The 24,825-nt window shown below is 43.4% G+C and overlaps 1 protein-coding gene across 1 annotated transcript in view; it reads left to right on the top strand.

Annotated features, from left to right (window-relative positions):
• LOC126152265 (nematocyst expressed protein 3-like) overlaps positions 1–24,825 on the top strand; it is a 123,621-nt gene that overhangs the window by 77,847 nt on the left and 20,949 nt on the right. The window contains exon 2 of the mRNA XM_049915996.1: positions 23,106–23,541. Coding sequence (XP_049771953.1) covers positions 23,106–23,541 — 436 coding nt within the window. The remainder of the gene's footprint in view (positions 1–23,105; positions 23,542–24,825) is intronic.

Raw genomic sequence — 24,825 nt, 5'->3', positions numbered from 1 at the left:
GCTCTGAAAAGCTAATCATTTGTATATCACAGTATCGTCTTCCTGTCTGTTAAATTTCGCGTCTGTAGCACGTCATCTTCGTGGTGTGAAAATTTTAATGGCCAGTAGTGTATTTTTTTTAAAGGACTACTTTTCATTCATAAAATTTGCAGTGGATTGAGATATTTTGTTATTACGGAAAATAGGAATAGTAATCACTGTTATTTTAATAAGAATACCGACATAGCATGCAAAAAAAGGAAATGGCTCATCTGTTGCCTTTGTCTACATAAAATTTTTCTATTCGTTGTAGTTCTTGAAAACGGTCAAATTAACACGAAAAATAGCGTTCTTTAAACTCAGTTTTCACCCTTTGTAACTGATTATTCATATTACCAAAATGATGTTACGATACCCGATTACAAAGCGCTTTTTTAGCATAGGTTCAAAAAATTTGAATAGATGTGAAAATACTAGTGATTTTTTGTATTATTAAGGTACTTATCACTGTTCGAGAACAGCAGCGAACAATGGATGGATTAAATTTTCTTTTCTTTTCCTATTCAATACGTTGATTCTATGTATCTTGAAACTGAGTGAGTCAAAATTTTTCAATCTTTGTCCGATTTCTACTTATATAACAGGAAATAATAGGGGTACAGAACCGAAAATCGTTTATTTCAGACGCCGGTTATTCTGAGCGGTCTTAATAGTCAGGCTAAACTAGCAGGGGAAAAATCGTTTAACCGAAAACCGGCACTTTCAGCCATAACCGCCATCGCTATCGTGCTGCCAGCTCCCATCCGACAAACAGTAGTCAATATTTTTGGCATGAATTCCGCCACAAACGCATATGAAAACAAAGATCGTGTCGGTCGTAGCCCTAGACGCAATAGCAGCTTCTGAAACCTGCTAGAGAGGGCCGCAATGGCGCATGCGCGGGGAAGGCGAGTTGTGCACGTCATAACATCCCCGGGCCGCTGCGGGACCCAATGACGTCCATGCACCACCTGACGTCAGCTCCCCACAGGCCTTGCGGCAGATCCAGTTTTGATGCAGCTCATTGTTAAGAAACGCTCTTAGAGGTGAATGCCGGTGCGGTGGTGCTCCGTCCTAGATGTGTAACACATCTATGTATGGGACTCTTGTAACAATCTTTTCGACAACAAAGTAACTGGTCGAAAATAGTTTCTCGCTAAACGGTGTAAAACACATGAAGCTTGGGTGAGTCTCATGCTCGGCTATGATATGTGAGCACTGCGTGCGCCATATTATTACGTTGTGGTGGTTCACTCTTCCACTAAAGAGGTAGCCCTCTTTCAACGCCTGCAAAGTAGGTAATCTTCGTGATTATTTTTTTTATGTAAAATAAAAAGTAATACCACATCTCAAGATATAGTATGCGATACACTTTCGCCTTTAAGAAATCAGTTTTGTATCTATATCGGACGTTCCCTGTAACCTCGGCACCACATGGAAGGATTCCTTGCAGCCTGAACATTGGTTATCGGCGGGAATTCTCTAAGCATACGTAGTATATCTGAAAAATATTGATTCCTAACAAAACGGTGACGTGTTGAAACAACAGTCATTTTCTTCGCCCAAATAATAGAGACAAAGGCGTGCATCGAAAATAAACTTTTGAAGGTAACGAAAAAATGGCTACGTACACCGACAGAGAAGTCTGTTTAGGGTGCTCTCAGGAAAGTTCGATCAAAATCGTATGTGCCGTTTTCAAGCAAAGTTTCATGCCATATTGAAAATAATGGTTTCGAGAAAAACGCGTTGAAAGTTTTAGATTATTTTTTTGTAGTCAACTCTTTCCTTCTAGATCTAAAAGAAGGCCTTCCTCCATCTTCTTCGTGGCCGTGATGGACCATCATGCTTCTATGGCAGCTCGTGTCATCCTCTGCTCTGCTCACTTTCCGTCCATTGTGCAGAAGTTGTAACAGGCTGTTCCGGTCTCAAGCTCGAACATGTTCCTAATTTCCATAATTCCTGTCGTTCTAAGTACATGCCAAATATTTTTTCCCGCAGTGAATGGTTTCCGTAAGCACTTTACCAGGAACGAAATTCTACAACGAAACTAGAGAACTTTGGGTGAACACTACAATAAAGTAGACATCCCAGATAACATTTTAAGCCACAAAAATTTCATTTATTGAAATTTTCAAGGAAGGCTATCCCCTTAAACGGAACGTTGGATCATCGCTGGACACTAAATGCGAGTAGAAATCTTTGATTCCCTTCTCTACAACCTGAATGGATTCACAAAACTCTTCTTGATGTTGTCTGTAACCATCATGAAGGCCTCGTTCAAACGGGTTTGAAACACGTACGTCCCCGCAAAACACGCCAGATAGATACATATGGAATGGTTAATTCTCAGCTTGCGCGACGAGTCGAATTCTGTGGATTATGTAAAAAATTGTGCTGGAAGCTCCCAACCGCTTGAACGAGCATACGTGTATGACATACTTATTTCCCGTTATTTAAAGAATCAGTGTCATTGTGTTGCTGATGCCATCATCCAATGCTTTGACGTGTTGGGGGTACAGTGCCGTACTCTTCGACGAAAATCATTTCGCAAAATTGTAACCGAATTGCATCTGTTGGAATGGGGAATCCAAAATGACTTGTGTAGCTGTTTATCGCCATCTCCACTCGACGAAAATGCGTAGTGAACGATCGATCGATCGATTCTTCGATAGATCGAGCTGCACCAAGTTGACCTCCAGTGGCATCCACATGAACCTGCAACTTACTATTGGCATCAAGATAAATTTATAGTTTCGATACATAAGTTAAATTTACTTTATTTATTTTTTTCGTGTTCGGAAAAGTATATTAAAGTTTTTCAGCCCAAAATCGGGCAAGTCTACAACATCATCCTTGTGAAGGCATAGTCACCAAGTATGTATCTCGTGGGCCAGTTGGGGGACTGTACAAAACCTTCCAAACCCTCGACTTCACCACAGTCGCATTTGTTGTTTCCTTCATGTTTGAAGCCTGATTTCATTAGATTTGTTTCGAAAGTGTGAATTAAAAATCATCAGTTAAGATCGCAAAAATATCTTCGTTGATATGTGTAAGGGGTGATCTCAAAGTTTCCGTTTGAGGACGCTGTTACAGAGTAACTGCAGCCCAGCACGTCTCCGATGCGAGTATATAACCACCGATATGTAGGCAAAGAGCGTGGCCCTCGAATGAAACTATAGGCATGCGTATTCAAATGCAGAGATATAAAAACAAGCAGAATACGGCGCTGCGGTCGGCAATGCCTACACAAGACAAGAAGTGTCTGGAATAGTCGTAAGATCGGTTGCTGCTGCTACAATGGCGGTTTATCAAGATATAAGTCAGTTTGAACGTGGTGTTACAGTCCGCGCTCGAGAGATAAGACACAGCATCTCCGAGAGAGCGATGCAATGGGGATTTCCCTGTACGGCCAATTCACGAGTGGACCGTAAAAAAGATCCTGCAAGAACGGGACCAACGACGACTGAAGAGAATCGTTCAACGTGACAGAAGTGCCATCTTTCCGCAGATTGCCGCAGATTTCAGAGCTGGACCATAAACAAGTTTCAGCGTGCGAGCCATTCAACGAAACATCATCGATATCGGCTTTCGGAGCCGAAGGCCCACTTGTGTACGCTTGATGACTGCACAACACAGAATTTTACGCCTCGCCTGGACCCGTCAACACCGATATTGGACTGTTGATGACAGGAAACATGTTACCTGGTCGGACGAGTCTCGTTTCAAATTGTATCGAGCGGATGGGCGTGTACGGGTATGAGGACAATCTCAAGAATTCATGGGTCCTGCATGTCAGCAGGCAATTGTTCAAGCTGGTGGACCCTCTGCAATGGTGTGGGGCGCGTGTAATGGGAGTGATATGGGATCCCTGATACATCTTGATATGATTCTGACTGGTGACACGTACGTAAGCGTACTATCTGATCAACTGCATCTTTTCATACCCATTTTGCATTCCGTCGGACTTGTGCAATTCCAGCAGGACAATGCAACACCCCGCACGTCCAGAATTACTACAGGGTAACTCCAGGAACACTCTTCTGAGTTTAAACACATCCGCTGCCCACCAAACCCCGCAGACATGAACATTTCTGAGCATACCTGGGATGCGTTGCAACGGGCTGTTCGGAAGAGATCTTCACCCCCTTGTACTGTTACGGGGTATATAGACAGCCCTGCAGGGGTCATGGTGTCAGTTCCCTCCAGCACTACTTCAGACGTTAGTCAAGTCCTTGGCTCGTCGTCTTGCGGCACTTCTGATTGCTCTCGGGAGCCTTACATGGTATTAGGCAGGTGTACTAGTTTCTTTGGCTCTCCAGTGTATAACAGGCCAGAAACTACAATTTTACTAAACCTGTAGTTAAAAAATACCGAGTATTACCTGTTCCTTAAGTAATACAAAACGAGGAAATACTGAATGAGAAGGAAAGTAGGGTAAAGTCAAACCTGAAGCACAACAATGTCTTTGGATAGAGAAATGAATGAACAGGAAAAAGGATAAAAAACGATGTATCCATACTATCGAATATTAAGCCGAAGTAATACTGCAACCCGAGAGTTTCGTGCCAAAAACAGCCAACATTATATGTGGCTATGATTAAAACCAGTAAATAAATGGACAAAACATAAAGTGCCGCAATTGAACCACTAGGTGTTACATTAAGGCAGGCAACGAAAATCGAAATTCATTAAACAATTTTAATAAAGATTTTTGGTACATTGATTAAATCTTTTTAATTTTTTTGTTTTTAAAATTCAGTCTTAATCACACCACGTATGTTACAAGAACATAGGTGACCGGTTTCGGTCACATCACATGACCATCATCAGACCTGTAATTTAATTTGATGTGAGATGGAGGGAGAAGAGGTAGGTGGAGAATCTTCGTACTTAAGCGCATGCTCGTCGCTTGCTGGGACCAGTTGACATTAGAGCAGCTGAGAAGAGTGCTGCACCTACCATCTGCGAAGGATGCCATGAGTATAACACGTCTTATTGCATTTTATCCTTATAAGCATTTTGTCTTATTTTATTGTAAATCTAGTAAGGTTTCTATTACTTTCTAAATTAAATTACAGGTCTGATGATGGTCATGTGATATGACCGAAACCGGTCACCTATGTTCTTGTAACATACGTGGTGTGATTAAGACAGAATTTTAAAAGCAAAAAATTCGAAATTCATTCGTATTCATACTACTTTATGCTTAAGTAATTGCTGTAGAATATAGCACCACCTGATAACACACACGATACATGCGAATATTCAACTTGCCTAATGAACAATAAGCAATATTTCTGTTTATTTTGTAATACATGCCCCTGAAGTCAATCACTTTCGAAGACCAAGATCCAGAAGATGTAATAGGGTGTAACGGGTATAAGTGCAGATATTTCTTTCGTTGACTGAGGACGGTGTACTGCACAACATCATATCAGTCTTTATGTCATCTGCACACTTATAATTATAGCTATTATAAGTCTTATATTTTAGGTTGGGTAGACTACCAAGTACATGTGGCAAGGGCAAGCCAGTCATGCTGATTTTTCCCTTGGGCAGCAAGTCAGATGTTGAAGTGTGGAGGCGTGGACGCAAAACAGTTAGTCCATACTCACAGATGTATTCAACTTAGTGGTGTAGTTACAACCGTGCAGAAAACATCAGCTCACAAAGTTTGTGTATGTGTGAAGACTGTTCGACGCAGAGAGAAAAAAAAGAAAAAGAAACAGCAAAAAAAATAAAAACACGCTAATGAGCTCCACATACGAAATTATCTGCACTTACGCCAGTTACGCCTTATACATGATACAATTGTAGCTGAGGTCTGGTGGTACATACATAGTGATTAATCAACTATCGTAACTTAAAGTATTAGTGCTTTATATAAGAACCGAACAGCTGAAATTTACATAATGTTTTAACTAGAGATATACGTGCCAAGTAAAAACAGCAGTTATATATGGCCATTATTAGAAACCCAATAAATAATCAAATTGAATAATTAAGTGGCACACTGGAACCATTAGATGTTAACTGCAATTTTGTTTTGTCTGGCGCAAGACCCTTCTCATGCGATTCAGTGTTCTCCAAAATTTCCAGCCTGATGTACTGCCCTGGGAACCTTTCGTGAAGCACCTTAGTCCCTCGGGGGTTAAATACAAGCATTATCTTGCGAGATATAAGGAAGCCAGGCCACCATGAATGACCGTACCCAGGGTGGCGCTCCTTGGAAGTCTGTTCACATTTTTCTGTATGCTCATGAGCAATCCTTCGGGAGTCATGGTTTGAGAATCTTTTGCTTTACATAGGAGCAGCATCCCAAATTGCATGTGTTTCACGCATCCTATTGTCAGCCTGTATGTGCCATTTACGTTTGTGTTGACTTTTTGGTATATGTGGATCTGGACGACGCATATTCCGCCGTGGAAATTCGAAGCGCTTATGCAGTTGTTTTTATAGCAGTTGCTCTGATTTCCTGTTTATTATTCGATCGTTTCTTCAAGATGTTGTTCCGGGCGGCAAACTTTCCACAGATCTTCTCGTAACGATATTTGTATGTCAGTGATATGACACCCAGATATGGTAGTTTTTCTCCATCTGTCGTTCAATTTTCGGTTGCGTGTTTTGCTCGAAGGTGGAAGGTGCTAACTTGCGTCATCCAGAGGTTTGGTTTCAGGGAGTTCTCTTGATAACGTCCAGACATGTGTAATGGGGTTTCCAATTTCCTTTCCATCACCTCTGAGTTCTTTCCTGGTGTAGTAATAGTCTTTGGCATACAAGAAATGGATAATATAGCCTGGAACTGGTTCTTCAGTTTTGTGTAGATTAAATGAAAGGGAGGGACAGAACACAGTCCTGAAAGAGACCGTTCTTTCATCGTCATCATCGGCTTGTCCTAACCTCCAGAATTACATAAAATTGTGTGTGTTGTGAGCTGATGGCCCTTAAATACACTCCTGGAAATGGAAAAAAGAACACATTGACACCGGTGTGTCAGACCCACCATACTTGCTCCGGACACTGCGAGAGGGCTGTACAGGCAATGATCACACGCACGGCACAGCGGACACACCAGGAACCGCGGTTTTGGCCGTCGAATAGCGCTAGCTGCGCAGCATTTGTGCACCGCCGCCGTCAGTGTCAGCTAGTTTGCCGTGGCATACGGAGCTCCATCGCAGTCTTTAACACTGGTAGCATGCCGCGACAGCGTGGACGTGAACCGTATGTGCAGTTGACGGACTTTGAGCGAGGGCGTATAGTGGGCATGCGGGAGGCCGGGTGGACGTACCGCCGAATTGCTCAACACGTGGGGCGTGAGGTTTCCACAGTACATCGATGTTGTCGCCAGTGGTCGGCGGAAGGTGCACGTGCCCGTCGACCTGGGACCGGACCGCAGCGACGCACGGATGCACGCCAAGACCGTAGGATCCTACGCAGTGCCGTAGGGGACCGCACCGCCACTTCCCAACAAATTAGGGACACTGTTGCTCCTGGGGTATCGGCGAGGACCATTCGCAACCGTCTCCATGAAGCTGGGCTACGGTCCCGCACACCGTTAGGCCGTCTTCCGCTCACGCCCCAACATCGTGCAGCCCGCCTCCAGTGGTGTCGCGACAGGCGTGAATGGAGGGACGAATGGAGACGTGTCGTCTTCAGCGATGAGAGTCGCTTCTGCCTTGGTGCCAATGATGGTCGTATGCGTGTTTGGCGCCGTGCAGGTGAGCGCCACAATCAGGACTGCATACGACCGAGGCACACAGGGCCAACACCCGGCATCATGGTGTGGGGAGCGATCTCCTACACTGGCCGTACACCACTGGTGATCGTCGAGGGGACACTGAATAGTGCACGGTACATCCAAACCGTCATCGAACCCATCGTTCTACCATTCCTAGATCGGCAAGGGAACTTGCTGTTCCAACAGGACAATGCACGTCCGCATGTATCCCGTGCCACCCAACGTGCTCTAGAAGGTGTAAGTCAGCTACCCTGGCCAGCAAGATCTCCGGATCTGTCCCCCATTGAGCATGTTTGGGACTGGATGAAGCGTCGTCTCACGCGGTCTGCACGTCCAGCACAAACGCTGGTCCAACTGAGGCGCCAGGTGGAAATGGCATGGCAAGCCGTTCCACAGGACTACATCCAGCATCTCTACGATCGTCTCCATGGGAGAATAGCAGCCTGCATTGCTGCGAAAGGTGGATATACACTGTACTAGTGCCGACATTGTGCATGCTCTGTTGCCTGTGTCTATGTGCCTGTGGTTCTGTCAGTGTGATCATGTGATGTATCTGACCCCAGGAATGTGTCAATAAAGTTTCCCCTTCCTGGGACAATGAATTCACGGTGTTCTTATTTCAATTTCCAGGAGTGTATGTTGTAGAGTTTTTTCATGAGCATTCTACGGTTGACGGTGTCATATGGATAACATGGTGTACCAGAATTACACATTCTTTTCCAGCCTCTTCCTCTGCGACTTCTGTAAGAGACGGGCTTTGACTGATACACGATTTTCCTTTTGGGTAATGAGGTTTTGGTTTGCGATTTAAAATCATTCGTTCGTACAGCTTACACTTGTGGCATAGGAGCACTGTTAGATGATATTTCTTCGATTATCCCGCATCTTCCCCAGGTTTCAATAGCGCTACAATCTTTGATTTCCTCCACATCTGTGAGATCTTGCGTAGTTGCAGACAGTGGTTAACGAATTGTGAAATCCATTGCTTGGCACTAAGGTCGTGGTGTCTGATCTGTTCCACACATGTATCGTTGACTAGCGCTGCTTTCCAATTTTTCATGGAATTTAGTACCTGTTTAAGTTCTTTTACGATAAGTAGTGTTTGGAACACCTTCCATTTTTGCTCTGTCTAGTAATAATATTTATTTTCAGACATTTGTCGTTGTGTCTTCCATTTAGTAGGAGTTGTGGGCAACTGTATTGGGCAGCTGGATTGTGCACTACTGAACGGAGTGGTTCGACTGTTCTAGCGTATGTCAGTTAAGTTATTTTTACTAAGTTCCAAGCCAGTTCGCTGTTGTGGATCATATTCGGCTCACCTCCTTTGTCTTGACGCACTAATCGTATCTATTAGTTTTTCTTCTCGTAGGCCTGTTTGTAAAGTGATTCGAATTTACTCACGGTATTGTTCGATTCATCGGAGAGGCCTGGGATAAAATGCTCTCAGCACCCTCGTGGTATGTCTCTCCTAGACGTCTCCTGAAGATCCTACATCTACATTTACATCTACATAGATATTCCGAAAACCACTGTACGGTGCGTGGTGGAGGGCATCCTGTACCACTACCAGTCATTTCATGTCCTTTTCCACTAGCAAACAGAGCAAGGTAAAAATGACTGTCTATATGCCTCTGTATGAGCCCTAATTTCTCAAATCTTATCTTCGTGGTTCTTACGGAAATTTTATGTTGGTGGCAGTAGACTCGTTCCCCCATCAGCTTCAAATAACGGTTGTCCAAATTTTCTCAATATATTTTTTCGAAAAGAACGTCGTTTCCTCTTCAGGGGTTCCCATTTGAGTTCCCAAAGCACCTCCGTAACACGTGTTTTTCGAACCTACCGGTAACAAATCTAGCAGCCCGCCTCTGAATTGCTTCGATGACTTCCTTCAGTACGACCTGGTACGGATCCCAATCACTCGTGCAGTACTCAAGTATAGGTCGTACCAGCATTCGATATGCGGTCTCCCTTACAGGTGAACCACTCTTTCCTAAAATTCTCCCAATAAACTGAAATCGACCATTCACCTTCCCTACCACAGTTCACAAACGCTCGCTCATTTCATATCCCTTTGCAACGTTACGCCCAGATATTTAAACAACTTAACTGTGTCAAGCAGGACATTAGTAATACTGTCACTGACCATTACAGGTTTGTTTTTCCTACTCATTCGCATTAACTTACATTTTTCCTCATTTGGAGCTATCTGCCATTCGTAACACCAACTAGAAATTTTGTCTAAATCGTCTTGTATCTTTCTACAGTCACTAAAATACGACACCTTACCTTACACCACAGCATCATCAGCAAACAACCGCAGATTGCTGTCCACCCTGTAACCCAAACCAGTCATGTATACAGAGAACAACAGCGGTCCTATCACACTTCCCCGGGACACTCCTTGTCTCTGATTAACATTCGCCGTCGAGGACGACATACTGGGTCGTATTGCTTAAGAAGTCTTTCAGTCATTCACATATCTGTGGATTTATTCGATATGCTCGTACCTTCGTTAACATTCTGCAGTGGGACAACGTGTCAAATGCTTTCTGGAAATCTAGGAAAATGGAAATAAAGAACCAAAAATACGAGGGTGATTCAAAAACTGAAATAAAGAAGTGTTTATTCAGGAAATCAGAAAGATAGTAAGACACTAATGAAATTTACTAATTCATCCATAGTTCGCAGTATATCATGTGAGAAAAGGGCAAGCTGAGTTTCGCATGAGCAATGCTTTTCGAAACCATGCTGATTCGTGGTCATACGTTTCTCAGCCTCAGTCTCTACGAAGGTCTGGAAATTTTCCCGGACAGGGCGGAGAATTCTTATTCCTGCATCCAGTTTCTCAAAGTACTCTATCCATTTAGTTTTTTATTTTTATTTATTTATTTTTATTTATTTCTTTTTTTTAACGTTGAACTTTCTCCGAAATGGTATTTTTGTTGTTCTTAGTGCAACATATATTTGGATTCCAATAGGCCAATTTTGTGTTTTAGGAAGAGATTCGTATGCGGTGCTGAAGCATCGATATTCCACATTTCCGCTTACAAAACAATTATCGATTTAGGCTCACGATTCCAGACGTTACTGTTGAACGCACGTTGTAGCTTGGGGTCTAGAAGAAAGGATAAATTATTTACCTTCTCCCATTGCTCTAGCATATGTCAATTCTCATGTATGTCTCTGTACCCCCATGACGTACTGTGGAGGGTAAAGTCTCCTAAAATGGTTTTTTCTGGTTTTTGAAGTTTGATGACAAATTCAGCCGGAGCTTCTCTCTCTGAGGCTTGTTCACATTATAGTGAAGGTGACACATTGCACAGGCAGTATTTCTATATTGTTGTTGGTAGTTCTCTTAGTGGCTGTTATTGCTGTCTCAGGTTTTGTGAGGATGGCGTCGCCATATTCAAGGAATGGAATTTTTATAGCTAGTTTCATTCCCTCTATTTGTGCATCTACTGTCCACTCTTTTCTGTGTGTTTCTTGGATACAGGGTATGTCCTTTTTACGTGTGCGGTAGAATTTGTTACTTATTTTTAGTGATTCCCGCTGCGTTTAGGCTTCCAATCGTCAGAACTGGTTCCGCGAAGTGTCTTTCATGTAGTTACCTTCTATTGCAACATTTTCAGGGGGCATCGGCATTATTTGTTAGATTAGCTTACATTAGATTAGTTTTTCGTTCCATGGATCCGTGCTGAGGAGATCCTCGTGGATGTGGAACATGTCAATTTTTTTAAAGCTGGAATAAAAATACTAATAGTATGAATATATACAATACATCATTTGGTTCTATTAAAAAAATCGTCAATAGAGTAGAAGGAGCTGGCCATTAGTAAGTCTTTCAGGCTCCTTTTAAACTGATCTTTATTTGTAATTAAATTTTTTATGTTTCCTGGCAAATTATTGAAGATGAGTGTTCCTGAGTAGTAGACCCCTTTTTGAACTAAAGTAAGTGCTTTTAAGTCCTTGTGCAGATCATTTTTGTTCCTCGTATTGTATGTATGAACAGAGCTGTTTGTTGGAAAGAGAGATATATTTTTTAGGACAAATTTCACTAAGGAGTAAATATACTGAGAAGCAGTAGTTAGTATACCCAGTTCTTTGAAGAGGTTTCTACAGGACGTCCGTGAATTTACTCCACAAATAGTACATATTACATGCTTTTGGACTCTGAAAACTTTTGTTTGACTTGAAGAGTTCCCCAAAATATTATACCACATGACATTATGTTATGAAAGTAGGCAAAGTATGCAAGCTTTTTCATTTTTATGTCTACTATGTCAGCTAACCTTCCCCCATGAACCATGGACCTTGCCGTTGGTGGGGAGGCTTGCGTGCCTCAGCGGTACAGATACCCGTACCGTAGGTGCAACCACAACTGAGGGGTATCTGTTGAGAGGTCAGACAAATGTGTGGTTCCTGAAGACGGGCAGCAGCCTTTTCGGTAGTTTCAGGGGCAACAGTCTGGATGATTGACTGATCTGGCCTTACAACACTAACCAAAACGGCCTTGCTGTGAAGGTACTGCGAACGGCTGAAAGCAAGGGGAAACTATAGCCGTAATTTTTCCCGAGGGCATGCAGCTTTACTGTATGGTTAAATGATGATGGCGTCCTCTTGGGTAAAATATTCCGGGGGTCAAATAGTCCCCCATTCGGATCTCCAGGCGGGGACTACTCAAGAGGACGTCGTTATCAGGAGAAAGAAAACTGGCGTTCTACGGATCGGAGCGTGGAATGTCAGATCCCTTAATCAGGCAGGTAGGTTAGAAAATTTAAAAAGGGAAATGGATAGGTTGAAGTTAGATATAGTGGGAATTAGTGAAGTTCGGTGGCAGGAGGAACAAGAGTTTTGGTCAGGTGAATACAGAGTTGTTGTTGTTGTTGTTGTTGTGGTCTTCAGTCCTGAGACTGGTTTGATGCAGCTCTCCACGCTACTCTATCCTGTGCAAGCTTCTTCATCTCCCAGTACCTACTGCAACCTACATCCTTCTGAATCTGCTTAGTGTATTCATCTCTTGGTCTCCCCCTACGATTTTTACCCTCCACGCTGCCCTCCAATACTAAATACAGGGTTATAAATACAAAATCAAATAGGGGTAATGCAGGAGTAGGTTTAATAATGAATAAAAAATAGTAGTGCGGGTAAAATACTACCAACAGCATAGTGAACGCATTATTGTGGCCAAGATACACACGAAGCCCACGCCTTCTACAGTAGTACAAGTATATATGACAACTAGCTCTGCAGATGATGAAGAAATTGATGAAATGTATGATGAGATAAAAGAAATCATTCAGATAGTAAAGGGAGACGATAATTTAGTATTCATGGGTGACTGGAATTCGAGAGTAGGAAAAGGGAGAGAAGGGAATATAGTGGGTGAATATGGATTGGGGGAGAGGAACGAAAGAGGAAGCCATCTGGTAGAATTTTGCACAGAGCATAACTTAATCATAGCTAACACTTGGTTCAAGAATCATAAAAGAAGGTTGTATACATGAAAGAATCCTGGAGATACTAGTAGGTATCAGATAGATTATATAATGGTAAGACAGAGATTTAGGAACTAGGTTTTAAATTGTAAGACATTTCCAGGGGCAGATGTGGACTCTGACCATAATTTATTGGTTATGAACTGTAGATTAAAACAGAAGAAACTGCAAAAAGGTGGGAAGTTAAGGAGATGGGACCTGGATAAACCGACTAAACCAGAGGTTGTACAGAGGTTCAAGGAGATTATAGGGGAACAATTGGCAGGAATGGCGGAAAGAAATACAGTAGAAGAAGAATGGGTAGCTTTGAGGGATGAAGTAGTGAAGGCAGCAGAGCATCAAGTAGGTAAAAAGACGAGGGCTAGTAGAAATCCTTGTGTAACAGAAGAAATATTGAATTTAATTGATGAAAGGAGAAAATATAAAAATACAGTAAATGAAGCAGGCAAAAGTGAATATAAACGTCTCAAAAATGAGATCGACAGGAAGTGCAAAATGGCTAAGCAGGGATGGCTAGAGGACAAATGTAAGGATGTAGAGGCTTATCTCACTAGGGGTAAGATAGATACTGCCTACAGGAAAATTAAAGAGACCTTTGGAGAAAAGACAGCCACTTGTATGAATATCAAGAGCTCAGATGGAAACCCAGTTCTAAGCAAAGAAGGGAAAGCAGAAAGGTGGAAGAAGTATATAGAGGGTCTATACAAGGGCGATGTACTTGAGGACAATATTATGGAAATGGAAGAGGATGTAGATGAAGATGAAATGGGAGATGCGATACTGCGTGAAGAGTTTGACAGAGCACTGAAAGACCTGAAGCGAAACAAGGCCCTGGGAGTAGACAACATCCCATTACAACTACTGATGGCCTTGGGGGAGCCAGTCCTGACAAAACTCTACCATCTGGTGAGCAAGATGTATGAGACAGACGAAATACCCTCAGACTTCAAGAAGAATATAATAATTCCAATTCCAAAGAAAGCAGGTGTTGACAGATGTGAAAATTACCGCACAATCAGTTTAATAAGTCACAGCTACAAAATACTAACGCGAATTCTTTACAGACGAATGGAAAAACTGGTAGAAGCCGACCTCGGCGAAGATCAGTTTGGATTCCGTAGAAATGTTGGAACACGTGAGTAAATACTGACCCTACGACTTATCTTAGAAGAAAGATTAAGGAAAGACTTAGAGAAAGCTTTTGACAATGTTGACTGGAACACTCTCTTTCAAATTCTAAAGGTGGCAGGGGTAAAATACAGGGAGCGAAAGGCTATTTACAATTTGTACAGAAACCAGATGGCAGTTATAAGAGTCGAGGGGCATGAAAGGGAAGCAGTGGTTGGGAAGGGAGTGAGACAGGGTTGTAGCCTCTCCCCGGTGTTATTCAATCTGTATATTGAGCAAGCAGTAAAGGAAACAAAAGAAAAATTCAGAGTAGGTATTAAACTCCAAGGAGAGGAAATAAAAACTTTGAGGTTCGCCGATGACATTGTAATTCTGTCAGAGACAGCAAAGGACTTGGAAGAGCAGTTGAACGGAATGGACAGTGTCTTGAAAGGAGGATATAAGACAAACATCAACAAAAGCAAAACGAGGATAATGGAATGTAGTCGAATTAAGTTGGGTGATGCTGAGGGAATTAGATTAGGAAATGAGACACTTAAAGTAGTAAAGGAGGTTTGCTATTTGGGGACCAAAATAACTGATGATGTCGAAGTAGAGAGAATATAAAATGTAGACTGGCAATGGCAAGGAAAGCGTTTCTGAAGAAGAGAAATTTGTTAACATCGAGTATAGATTTAAGTGTCAGGAAGTCGTTTCTGAAAGTATTTGTATGGAGTGTAGCCATGTATGGAAGTGAAACATGGACGATAAATAGTTTGGAGAAGAAGAGAATAGAAGCTTTAGAAATGTGGTGCTACAGAAGAATGCTGAAGAGTAGATGGGTAGATCACATAACTAATGAGGAGGTATTGAATAGGATTGGGGAGAAGAGGAGTTTGTGGCACAACTTGACAAGAGGAAAGGACCGGTTGGTAGGACATGTTCTGAGGCATCAAGGGATCACCAATTTAGCATTGGAGGGCAGCGTGGAGGGTAAAAATTGTAGAGGGAGACCAAGAGATGAATACACTAAGCAGATTCAGAAGGATGTAGGTTGCAGTAAGTACTGGGAGATGAAGAAGCTTGCACAGGATAGAGTAGCATGGAGAGCTGCATCAAACCAGTCTCAGGAGTGAAGACAACAACAACAACAACATGTCAGCTAACACTCGAATTGCAAATACAGATTTGTTAAGGCGTTTCTGCAGTTCTGTTGTGTGCTCCTCCTAACTGAATTTATTATCAAGTTGTAATCCCAGGAATTTAAGACTGTCAACCTCTTCTATCTGCTCTTCTTCATACTTTATGCATATGCTGGGTGGAAACCTCTTACAGGTTCCGAATTACATATAGTGAGTCTTTTCGAAGTTTAATGTCAGTGAGTTGGCTTTAAACCATTTATTAATATCGATGAAAAAATCATTAGCAGATCTTTGTATAACAACAGTCGACATACTATTTATTGCAATACTTGTGTCATCTGCAAACAAAACGAACTCTGATTCTGGCAGTGTAACTGGTGAGAGATCATTAATGTACACAAGAAAAAGCAATGGCCCTAAGATGGATCCTTGTGGGACACCACATGTAATTTCTTCCCATTCTGATGATGACTGATGACATAATTCACTAGTCCCTTGCACTGATACCCTTTGTTTCCTGTTAGCGAGGTTGACTTGAACCATTTTGCAGCACTGCCTGTGATACCATAGAATTCTAATTTATTTAAAAGGATGTTGTGGTTCACACAATCAAATGCCTTTGACAAATCACAGAAAATACCTGCTGCTTGTAATTTGTTATTTAATGAATTAAGTACATTTTCACTGTAGGTGTAAATAGCCTTCTCGATATCTGAACCCTTCAGAAATCCAAACTGTGTTCTTGATAATATGTTATTTGTTGTCAGATGGTGGAGAAGTTGCCTGTACATTAATTTTTCTAAAATTTTTGTTAATCTGTATCTGAAACACTGCACACATGATGGCTCCTCCCCTGTCAACACAAGTTTCTATCTTCTTTCATGTGGATGCTACAGTCCTCGTGAATTCACATGAATCATTTTGACACTCTCTCTACTTTGGCGATTTATTGAAAATGAGCTGTAATATGGAAATGAAACGTCTGCAGACCAATGTCCACAAGACATATTTTGTTCTTCTTCGTGTGTGCAATTTGTCCCGGAATTTTGGCTGTGTCGTTCGTTCTACCTTGTATTGGAAAGAAAGCATTAATATAAAGATTCCGTTTTTTCCCACTGTTACTATTAGACGTCTCCTGTTTATTCTTCTGTTGTATCTTTTGTAAAATAAACGAAGAAGCCTAATGTTTCTGCAGTTTCTGCTGCCTCCCAAAACTTAGACCCGAAAGAAATACTTCCTTTGTTGTTCCTGTCCACTTTGTTATCTTCCCAGCAGCAATTAATCACATCTTGGTCACGTAGTAGGAGCCATGTCTGAGCGACAGCTTAATATACGGCGCGGCGTTTCGTGGAGCCAGTGTGTGCGGCAGTTTCTTTCATGCTGTGATGCGTCAACCTGTTGACGGATGGTGTGCACGCTATTGTGTACTAGCTACTGGCTGCCTCAAGCGAAAAAATATCCTAACAAACGACCCTGGTCTTAAAAAATATTAACAGAGGAGAAAAATAACGCTTGCTAGTAAAATATGATGCCGTCTTTTAATGTCGGAATACTTGCACTTACGTACTAAAACACTTCATCATAAATTTTATGTCGTGTTCTATGTCAATAAATGAAGATGCAGTAAGGTCAAGGTTCCTAAACTCGTAGGCTATGCTTTTCAGCACAGACTTTTTCGCCGAAGAAACAAAGAAATATTAAGAACCAGAAATACGAGGGTTGTTCGGAAAGTGAGATAATAAAAATTTTGTTCAGAAAATCATTACTAAGTCACTAATTAAATTTACAATTTTTGGGGTCACCAAGATTGTCTAAGCGTTTTGTTTCTGAGGTAAACAAATATCATGGCTGAGTCCATGCTGTATTGCGTCTCTGAAGTGGAGCGAAAAACCATCAAGGAGAGAGTCTTTTGTGTATCTGTTGCTGTTGTACTATCAACTTTCGAATCGGGCACCTCAGCTGGTGTGTTCAGTCGTCGGGGAACCATATGGGAGGCAGGTTGTGTTTACATTGCTGGCAGCTCGTTGTGCTATCAGACCTTTTCATACCTGCCGTTACATATTACCTTTTGTTGCAATACCCGCCCTATATTCTTCAGAAGCAGCAGCCTCAAACATATTAGTGCACCTCTTGTTCTGACGATGAACTGTGAGTAGATGAGCATCATGTGTGGTACATTGTGCATTGTAGTTGCTTGTATCTCATGCTCTGCCATATCTGTGTTGCGACAGCCCCAGCTACAAACAGAATCAGTTGCAGCAGCGTATGTGCTCAACATTCTAGTCTTGTAAAGTGAGTGTGACTTTTTGTGCATGCACTATTTGTCGGATCTGTTTCAGAAACAGAAGGTGCCTCAACATACTTAGATTAAACCAACTTGACACTTAAGTTATTTGAGAGGTAGGAACTGGACCTCAGCCAATCATAGATGCTTTTGGCCTTTACGTACTCGCTGAGGTGCCTGCCCTACAGGCTCAACCAGCACAGCCTTGCCAGATGACGGATGCTCAAAAGAAGCATGGCGAGGTACACCAGGATAAAGTTCTTTTGTGCGGTCACGCGAGCATGTACATCTGCACGAGCCAGCAACTCCGCTCGCCCCCGCCTCCCTCCCACATACACACACACACACAGACAAGTTATGGTATTTTGATCGAAGAATACTTGTAGTAGGAATGCGCATATTGGCCTAGCCTTGAGCTGCAAGTAGGGAAGGGTTCATGGAGACTACTCTTGGCATTTGTTTCTCCTGGAACTGCTCACCACACTTGTTGTACCACCACCAACAAAAGGGCGAAGTACACACACGTCACTCACAGTCGCTCAAAATGTTACATTTGCTCTCACCTGATGCTCCACGATATCCACGGTTTCATCACCAATCGCAGACCTAGATAAAGAAACCGCTTCTGCAAAGGCGGCTGGCGCTCTGGACACAGACTGGGTTCTTTGCTGTTCCGGCTAACACTTTTTGTAACACCGCACTCTCATCGTAGATGGAGATTTGAACACTGCTGTAGGTAGTTTTTGGTGTACCATGCAGCCCAAGTGGCCAAAAATATAATTTGCCATCTACCCTCGTTCCCCACCTTTTTTTCATTTTTTACCACTTTTGCCCTCTGCCCTGTATTATTTGCTGGATGTATTCGAATTTTTGCATTATCTTACAGATTTTACCCACCACATTTCTCTGTAGGACCTTCGAGGTTAATCCCTGATGTCCTAACACATGTGTTATCATCTCATTCATGCAGGTTCGAATCCTGCCTCGGGCATATATGTGTGTGATGTCCTTAGGTTAGTTAGGTTTAAGTAGTTCTAAGTCTAGGGGACTGATGAGCTCAGATGTTAAGTCCCATAGTGCTCAGAGCCATTTGAACCATTTTTGAACATTCTTCTTGTCACTGTGTTCCGCATGTCTCTTTCTTTGCCGATTTTGCGGAGAGCATTCTCATTCTTTATTAATTCATCTGATTTTCAACATTATTCTGTAGCACCGCATCTCAAACGCTTACGTTCTGTTCTGTTTCGGGTTTTCCATAGTCCATGATCCACTATCATGCAACACGGTGCTCCAGATATACATTCTCAGAATTTTTTTCCGTCAGATTAAGGAATACGTCTGACACACTTCTCGTTGCCTATGTTGGTCTGCTTCTTATGTACTACTTACTTCGCCTGACATGTGTTAATCTGCTTCCAAGATAATAGAATCCCTTAACTTCATCTACCTCGTGAGCACTAATTTTTATGTTAAGTTTCTCGCTATTCTAATTTCTGCTATTTTTCGTTACTTTTTGCGATTTTTCCGGTTTACTCTAAATCGTTATTCTGTACTTGTTGGACTGTGCATTTCATTCAACAGATCCTGTAATTGTTCTGCACTTTCAATGAGGATAGGACTGTCTTGCACATTTAGATCTACGTGAATAGTCTGTAATTGACACTTAAGTGGTTGGCAAGGGTTCATCGAACCACTTCGACAGATATCTCTACCGTTCAATTCTTTAACAGCGCGCTGGAAGGACCAATACTTAAATCTTTCTTTGCGAGCTCTGATTTCTCTTATTTTATTACAGTGATCATATCTGCGTGTCAACAAAATATTTTCGCTTTCGGAGGAGAACTTTGGAGATGGAAATTTCATGAATAGATGTCGTCCCAACAAAGAACTACTTGCTTCTATGATTTCCAGCCCAAATCGCGTATCATATCCATGACACTCCCTCCCCTGTTTCCCAGCGACAAAAAACAAGCTGCCTTTGCTAGAACTGTTTTGATGTTCTCCGTGAATATTGTCTTGTAAGGATCTCATACGGTACAATAATTCTCTAGCAGAAGACGGGCAAATGTAATGTAGCCAGTCTCTTAAGTAGACCTGTTGCAGCTTTTAAGCGTTCCGTCAGTAAAACGCAGTCTTTGGTTTGCCTTGCCCCAATTTAAACTGTTCGCAATTGTAGTTGCTAGGTATTTAGTTGAACTGACAGCGTTCAGGTTTGTGTCATTCATCAGGTAACCGATATTTTAAGGATTCCTTTTAGTAGTGATATGGATGACCTCACACTTTGCGTTATTCAGGATCAATTGCCATTTTTCGCACTATACTAAACCATTTCGCAAATAGTTTTGATTTTCTGATGATTTTACTAAAGGGTAAATGACAGCACCGTATGCAAATAATCTAAGCTGGACGCTCAGATAGTCTCACAAATCTTTCATGTAGATTAGAAACTGTAAAGGCCCCGTAACGGTTGTTCTGGGTAGGGCATCTAATTTTGTCATCAATATCCTTTCACAGTCAATTTTAAACGCACCCTTGAACCTTTCTTTTATTTGCGTCGTTGCTTATTCGATGTATAGATTGAACAGTGGGGGCGACAGACTGCGTTACTGCCTTACACCGTTTTCAGTTCGAGCACTTCATTCTTGGTCTTGGTTCTTGTACAGATTGTATATTACTCGTCTTACGCTGTAGCTTCTCAGAATATCTAACATCTTGCACAATTTTACATTGGCAAATGTTTTTTTCTACGTCGAAAAATGCAGTAAGCATAGTTCGATTTTCCTTCAGTCTTGCTCACATTATCAAGAGCGAGGTCAAACCGCCTCTGTGGTGCCTTTACCTTCCCCAAAGCGAAACTGATCGTCATCCAACAGATCCTGAGTTTTCTTTTTCATTCTTCTGTACAATATGCTAGTCAGCAGTTTCTACGCACGAGGTATTAAGCTTACTGTGCGATAATTGTCGCACATGCAAATGTAAAATTTTGCAAGATGTTAGATAGGTGCAACAGGTCTACCAAAGAGACTGCTTACACTACGCTTGTCCGCCCTATTCTAGAGTACTGCTGTGCGGTTTGGGATCCGCATCAGGTGGGACTGACGGATGACATCCAAAAAGTACAAAGAAAGGCAGCTCGCGAAATAGGGGAGATAGTGTCACGGACATGATAATTGAATTGGTGTGGCAATCATTAAAACAAAGGCGTTTTTCGTTGCAACGGGACCTTCTCATGAAATTTCAATCACCAGTTTTCTCCTCCGATTGCGAAAACATTCTATTGGCACCCACCTACATAGGGAGAAATGATCATCACGATAAAATAAGAGAAATCAGGGCTCGCACGGAAAAATTTAAGTGCTCGTTTTTCCCGCGTGCCGTTCGAGAGTGGAACGGTAGACAGCATGAAGGTGGTTCATTGTGTTGGGTTGGCAGAAGAGCCAACACCGTGTTACTAGAGGAGCCCGAAATGCACGGGTTTTAGCTCACGCAGGCTGGCGGGAGGAGGGAAGAGCTACACTGACGTGAGGTCTGGAACATGACAAGGAATTAGAATTCAGAAAGCGGACGTAAGTAGTGTGATACTTAACTTTAATCCATTAATTATGAACGTCGCTCTTGACGGTACACGATTCACAATATTAATATTAATAGTAACTGAATATGGCGCCTTGCTAGGTCGTAGCAAATGACGTAGTAGCTGAAGGCTATGTTAAACTATCGTCTCTGCAAATGAGAGCGTCTGTAGCCAGTGAACCGTCGCTAGAAAAGTCGTCTGTACAACTGGGGCGAGTGCTAGGGAGTCTCTCTAGAACTGCCATGTGGCGGCGCTCGGTCTGCAATCACTGATAGTGGCGACACGCGGGTCCGACGTACACTAACGGACCGCGGCCGATTTAAAGGCTACCACCTAGCAAGTGTGGTGTCTGGCGATGACACCACACATTGAACCCTCTGCCGGGCACTTTATTGTGAAAATCAGAGTAATCACGTAGATGTACACTTATCTTCCCTTCTGCTTATAAGGGAACCTCCCTATCGCACCCCCATCAGATTTAGTTATAAGTTGGCATAGTGGATAGGCCTTGAAAAACGGAACACAGATCAATCGAGAAAACAGGAAGAAGTTGTGTGGAACTATGAAAAAAATAAGCGAAATATACAAACTGAGTAGTCCATGCGGAAGATAGGCAACATCAAGGAGAGTGTGAGCTAAGGAGCGCCGTGGTCCCGTGGATAGCGTGAGCGGCTGCGGAACGACAGGTCCTTGGTTCAAGCCCTTCCTGGAGTGAAAAGTTCACTCTTTTTATCTTCACAAAGTTATGATCTGTCCGTTCTTTCATTGACGTCTCTATTCACTGTAATAAGTTTAGTGTCCGTGTTTTGCGACCGTACCGCAAAACCGTGCGATTAGTAGACGAAAGAACGTGCCTCTCCAGTGGGAACTGAAAACATTTGATCGCAAGGTCATAGTTCAACCGGTTCCTCCACAGGAAAACACGTCTGATGTATTCTATACGACACTGGTGACGGCATGTGCGTCACATGACAGGAATATGTTGTTGACCCACCTAACTTGTACACTTGGTGAAAGGGTAAAAAGATTCTTCTACCTTGCCCGATTTAGGTTTTTGTGTGGATGTGATAATCACTCCCAAAAAAGTGATGAAAACATGACGGACGGACAGATAATAATAGTCTGAAAATAAAAAACTAAACATTTCACTCGAGGGAATACTTGAACCAAGGACCTCTCGTTCCGCAGCCGCTCACGCTAACCACGGGACTACGGCGCTCCTTAGCTCACACTCTCCTTGATGTTGCCTGTCTTCCGCATGGACTACTCAGTTTGTATATTTCGCTTATTTTTTTCATAGTTCCACACAACTTCTTCCTGTTTTCTCGATTGATCTGTGTTCAGTTTTTCAAGTCCTATCCACTGTGCCAACTTATAACTAAATCTGAGCGGGGTGCGATGCGGAGGTTCCCTTGTTAGGGGATCCGAATGCTTAGCTGAGTTCTAACACGTTTGCCTACCAAGCAGCGCTCCCGGGTTCGATTCTCGGCCGGATTGGAGATTTTCTCCACTCGTGGACTGGGTCTTGTGTTGTCCTCATCATCATTTCATCATCACCGACACGCAAGTCGCCCAATGTGGTTTCGTCTGAAATAAGACTTGCAATTCGGCGGCCGAACTTGCCCAGATGGTGCCTTCCCGATACCAGTGCCACACGATCATGTTTTTTTCTACAAAGTGAGCCGTATCTCCAGATCCAGGTGTTCAAGGCAAAGCCCTGATTCCTCGTTGGAGTGTCTCTTTTCAGCTATGCACTGACTGGCTGTGCAGGAGCCTCCTCGCCGCTGACACTCGCCACCCTGCCTGCTGTTGCAGCCGCAGCCGCAGTCCAGCCAGCAGCAGCTCCCGCGGCCGATGCGCCTGCCATGAGCCGGGAGGAGGGCGGGGTGCGCGCGCACCGCTCGCGGCTGCTGGCGCTGTCGGAGCTGCCGCCGGCGCCCTCGGCGTCGCCGTCGCTGCCCCCGTCGGCGTCGGCGCCCGGACCGACGCCGGTGCCCGCGCCGCGCGCCGCCTCTGCCGGCAAGTCGGGCCGCCGGGCCGCCACGGCGCCGCGCCCGCTGGTGCGCGACGACCCCAGTTTCACGCCCAACATCGAGCACCTCGTGTTCCCCGACCGCCGCAACAGCAATCCCAGCGTCCAGCACAAGGTGAGCTACCGCCCGCCCCCAATGGGCTACACTCAAGTCAGACAAGTCATATGTCGCAGGAGAGCTTCTGTAAAGTTTGGAAGGTAGGAGGCGAGGTACTGGCAGAAGTAAAGCTGTGAGGACGGGGCGTGAGTCGTGCTTGGGTAGCTCAGTTGGTAGAGCACTTGCGCGCGAAAGGCAAAGGTCCCGAGTTCGAGTCTCGGTCAGGCATACAGTTTTAATCTGCCAGGAGGTTTCAAGTCATGAGATACCTCCTAATGTCGTGTCAGACCTCCTTGTGCCCGGCATAGTGCAACAACCCGACGTAGCATGGGCCCAAAAATCCGTTGGAAGTCATCTGCAGAAATACTGAGCCACGCTGCCGGTCCTGCCGGTGCAGGAATGTGTGCACGACATCACCTCTCGATTAGGCCCCATAAGAGTTCGATGGCATTCATGTTGGGCGATTTGGGTGGCCAAACCATTCGCTCGAATGTTCTTCAAACCAACCGAGAACGTACACTACTGGCCATTAAAATTTCTACACCAAGAAGAAATCCAGATGATAAACTGGTATTCATTGACCAAATATATTATACTAGAACTGACATGTGACTACATTTTCACGCAATTTGGGTGCATAGATCCTGAGAAATCAGTACCCAGAACAACCACCTCTGCCCGTAACAACGGCCTCGATACGCCTGGGCATTGAGTCAGACAAAGCTTGGATGGCGTGGACAGGTGAAACTTCAACACGATACCTCAGTTCATCAAGACTAGTGACTGGCGTATTCTGACGAGCCAGTTGCTCGGCCACCATTGACCAAACGTTTCCAATTGGTGAGGGGTCTGGAGAATGTCCTGGCCAGGGCAGCAGTCGAACATTTTCCGTATCCACAAAGGCCCGTACAGGACCTGCAATATGCGATTGTGCATTATCCTGCTGAAATGTAGGGTTTCGCAAGGATCGATTGAAGGGTAGAGCCACGGGTCGTAACACATCTCAAATGTAACGTCGACTGTTCAAAGTGCCGTCGATGCGAACAAGACGTGACCGAGACGTGTAACCAACGGCACCCCATACCATTACGACCGGTGATACTCCAGTATAGCGAATACGAATACACGCTTCCAATGTGCGTTCACCGCGATGTCGCCAAACACGGATGCGACCATCATGATTCTATAAACAGAACCTGGTTTCATCCGAAAAAATGACATTTTGCTGTTCGTGCACCCAGGTTCGTCGTTGAGTACACAATCACAGGCGATCCTGTCTGTGATGCAGGATCAAGGATAACCGCAGCCATGGTCTCCGAGCTGATAGTCCATGCTGCT

Source organism: Schistocerca cancellata, chromosome 2 (assembly GCF_023864275.1).
Source record: "Schistocerca cancellata isolate TAMUIC-IGC-003103 chromosome 2, iqSchCanc2.1, whole genome shotgun sequence".
NCBI classification, from domain to species: domain Eukaryota; kingdom Metazoa; phylum Arthropoda; class Insecta; order Orthoptera; family Acrididae; genus Schistocerca; species Schistocerca cancellata.
This window is presented reverse-complemented; position numbering and strand designations above follow the sequence as displayed.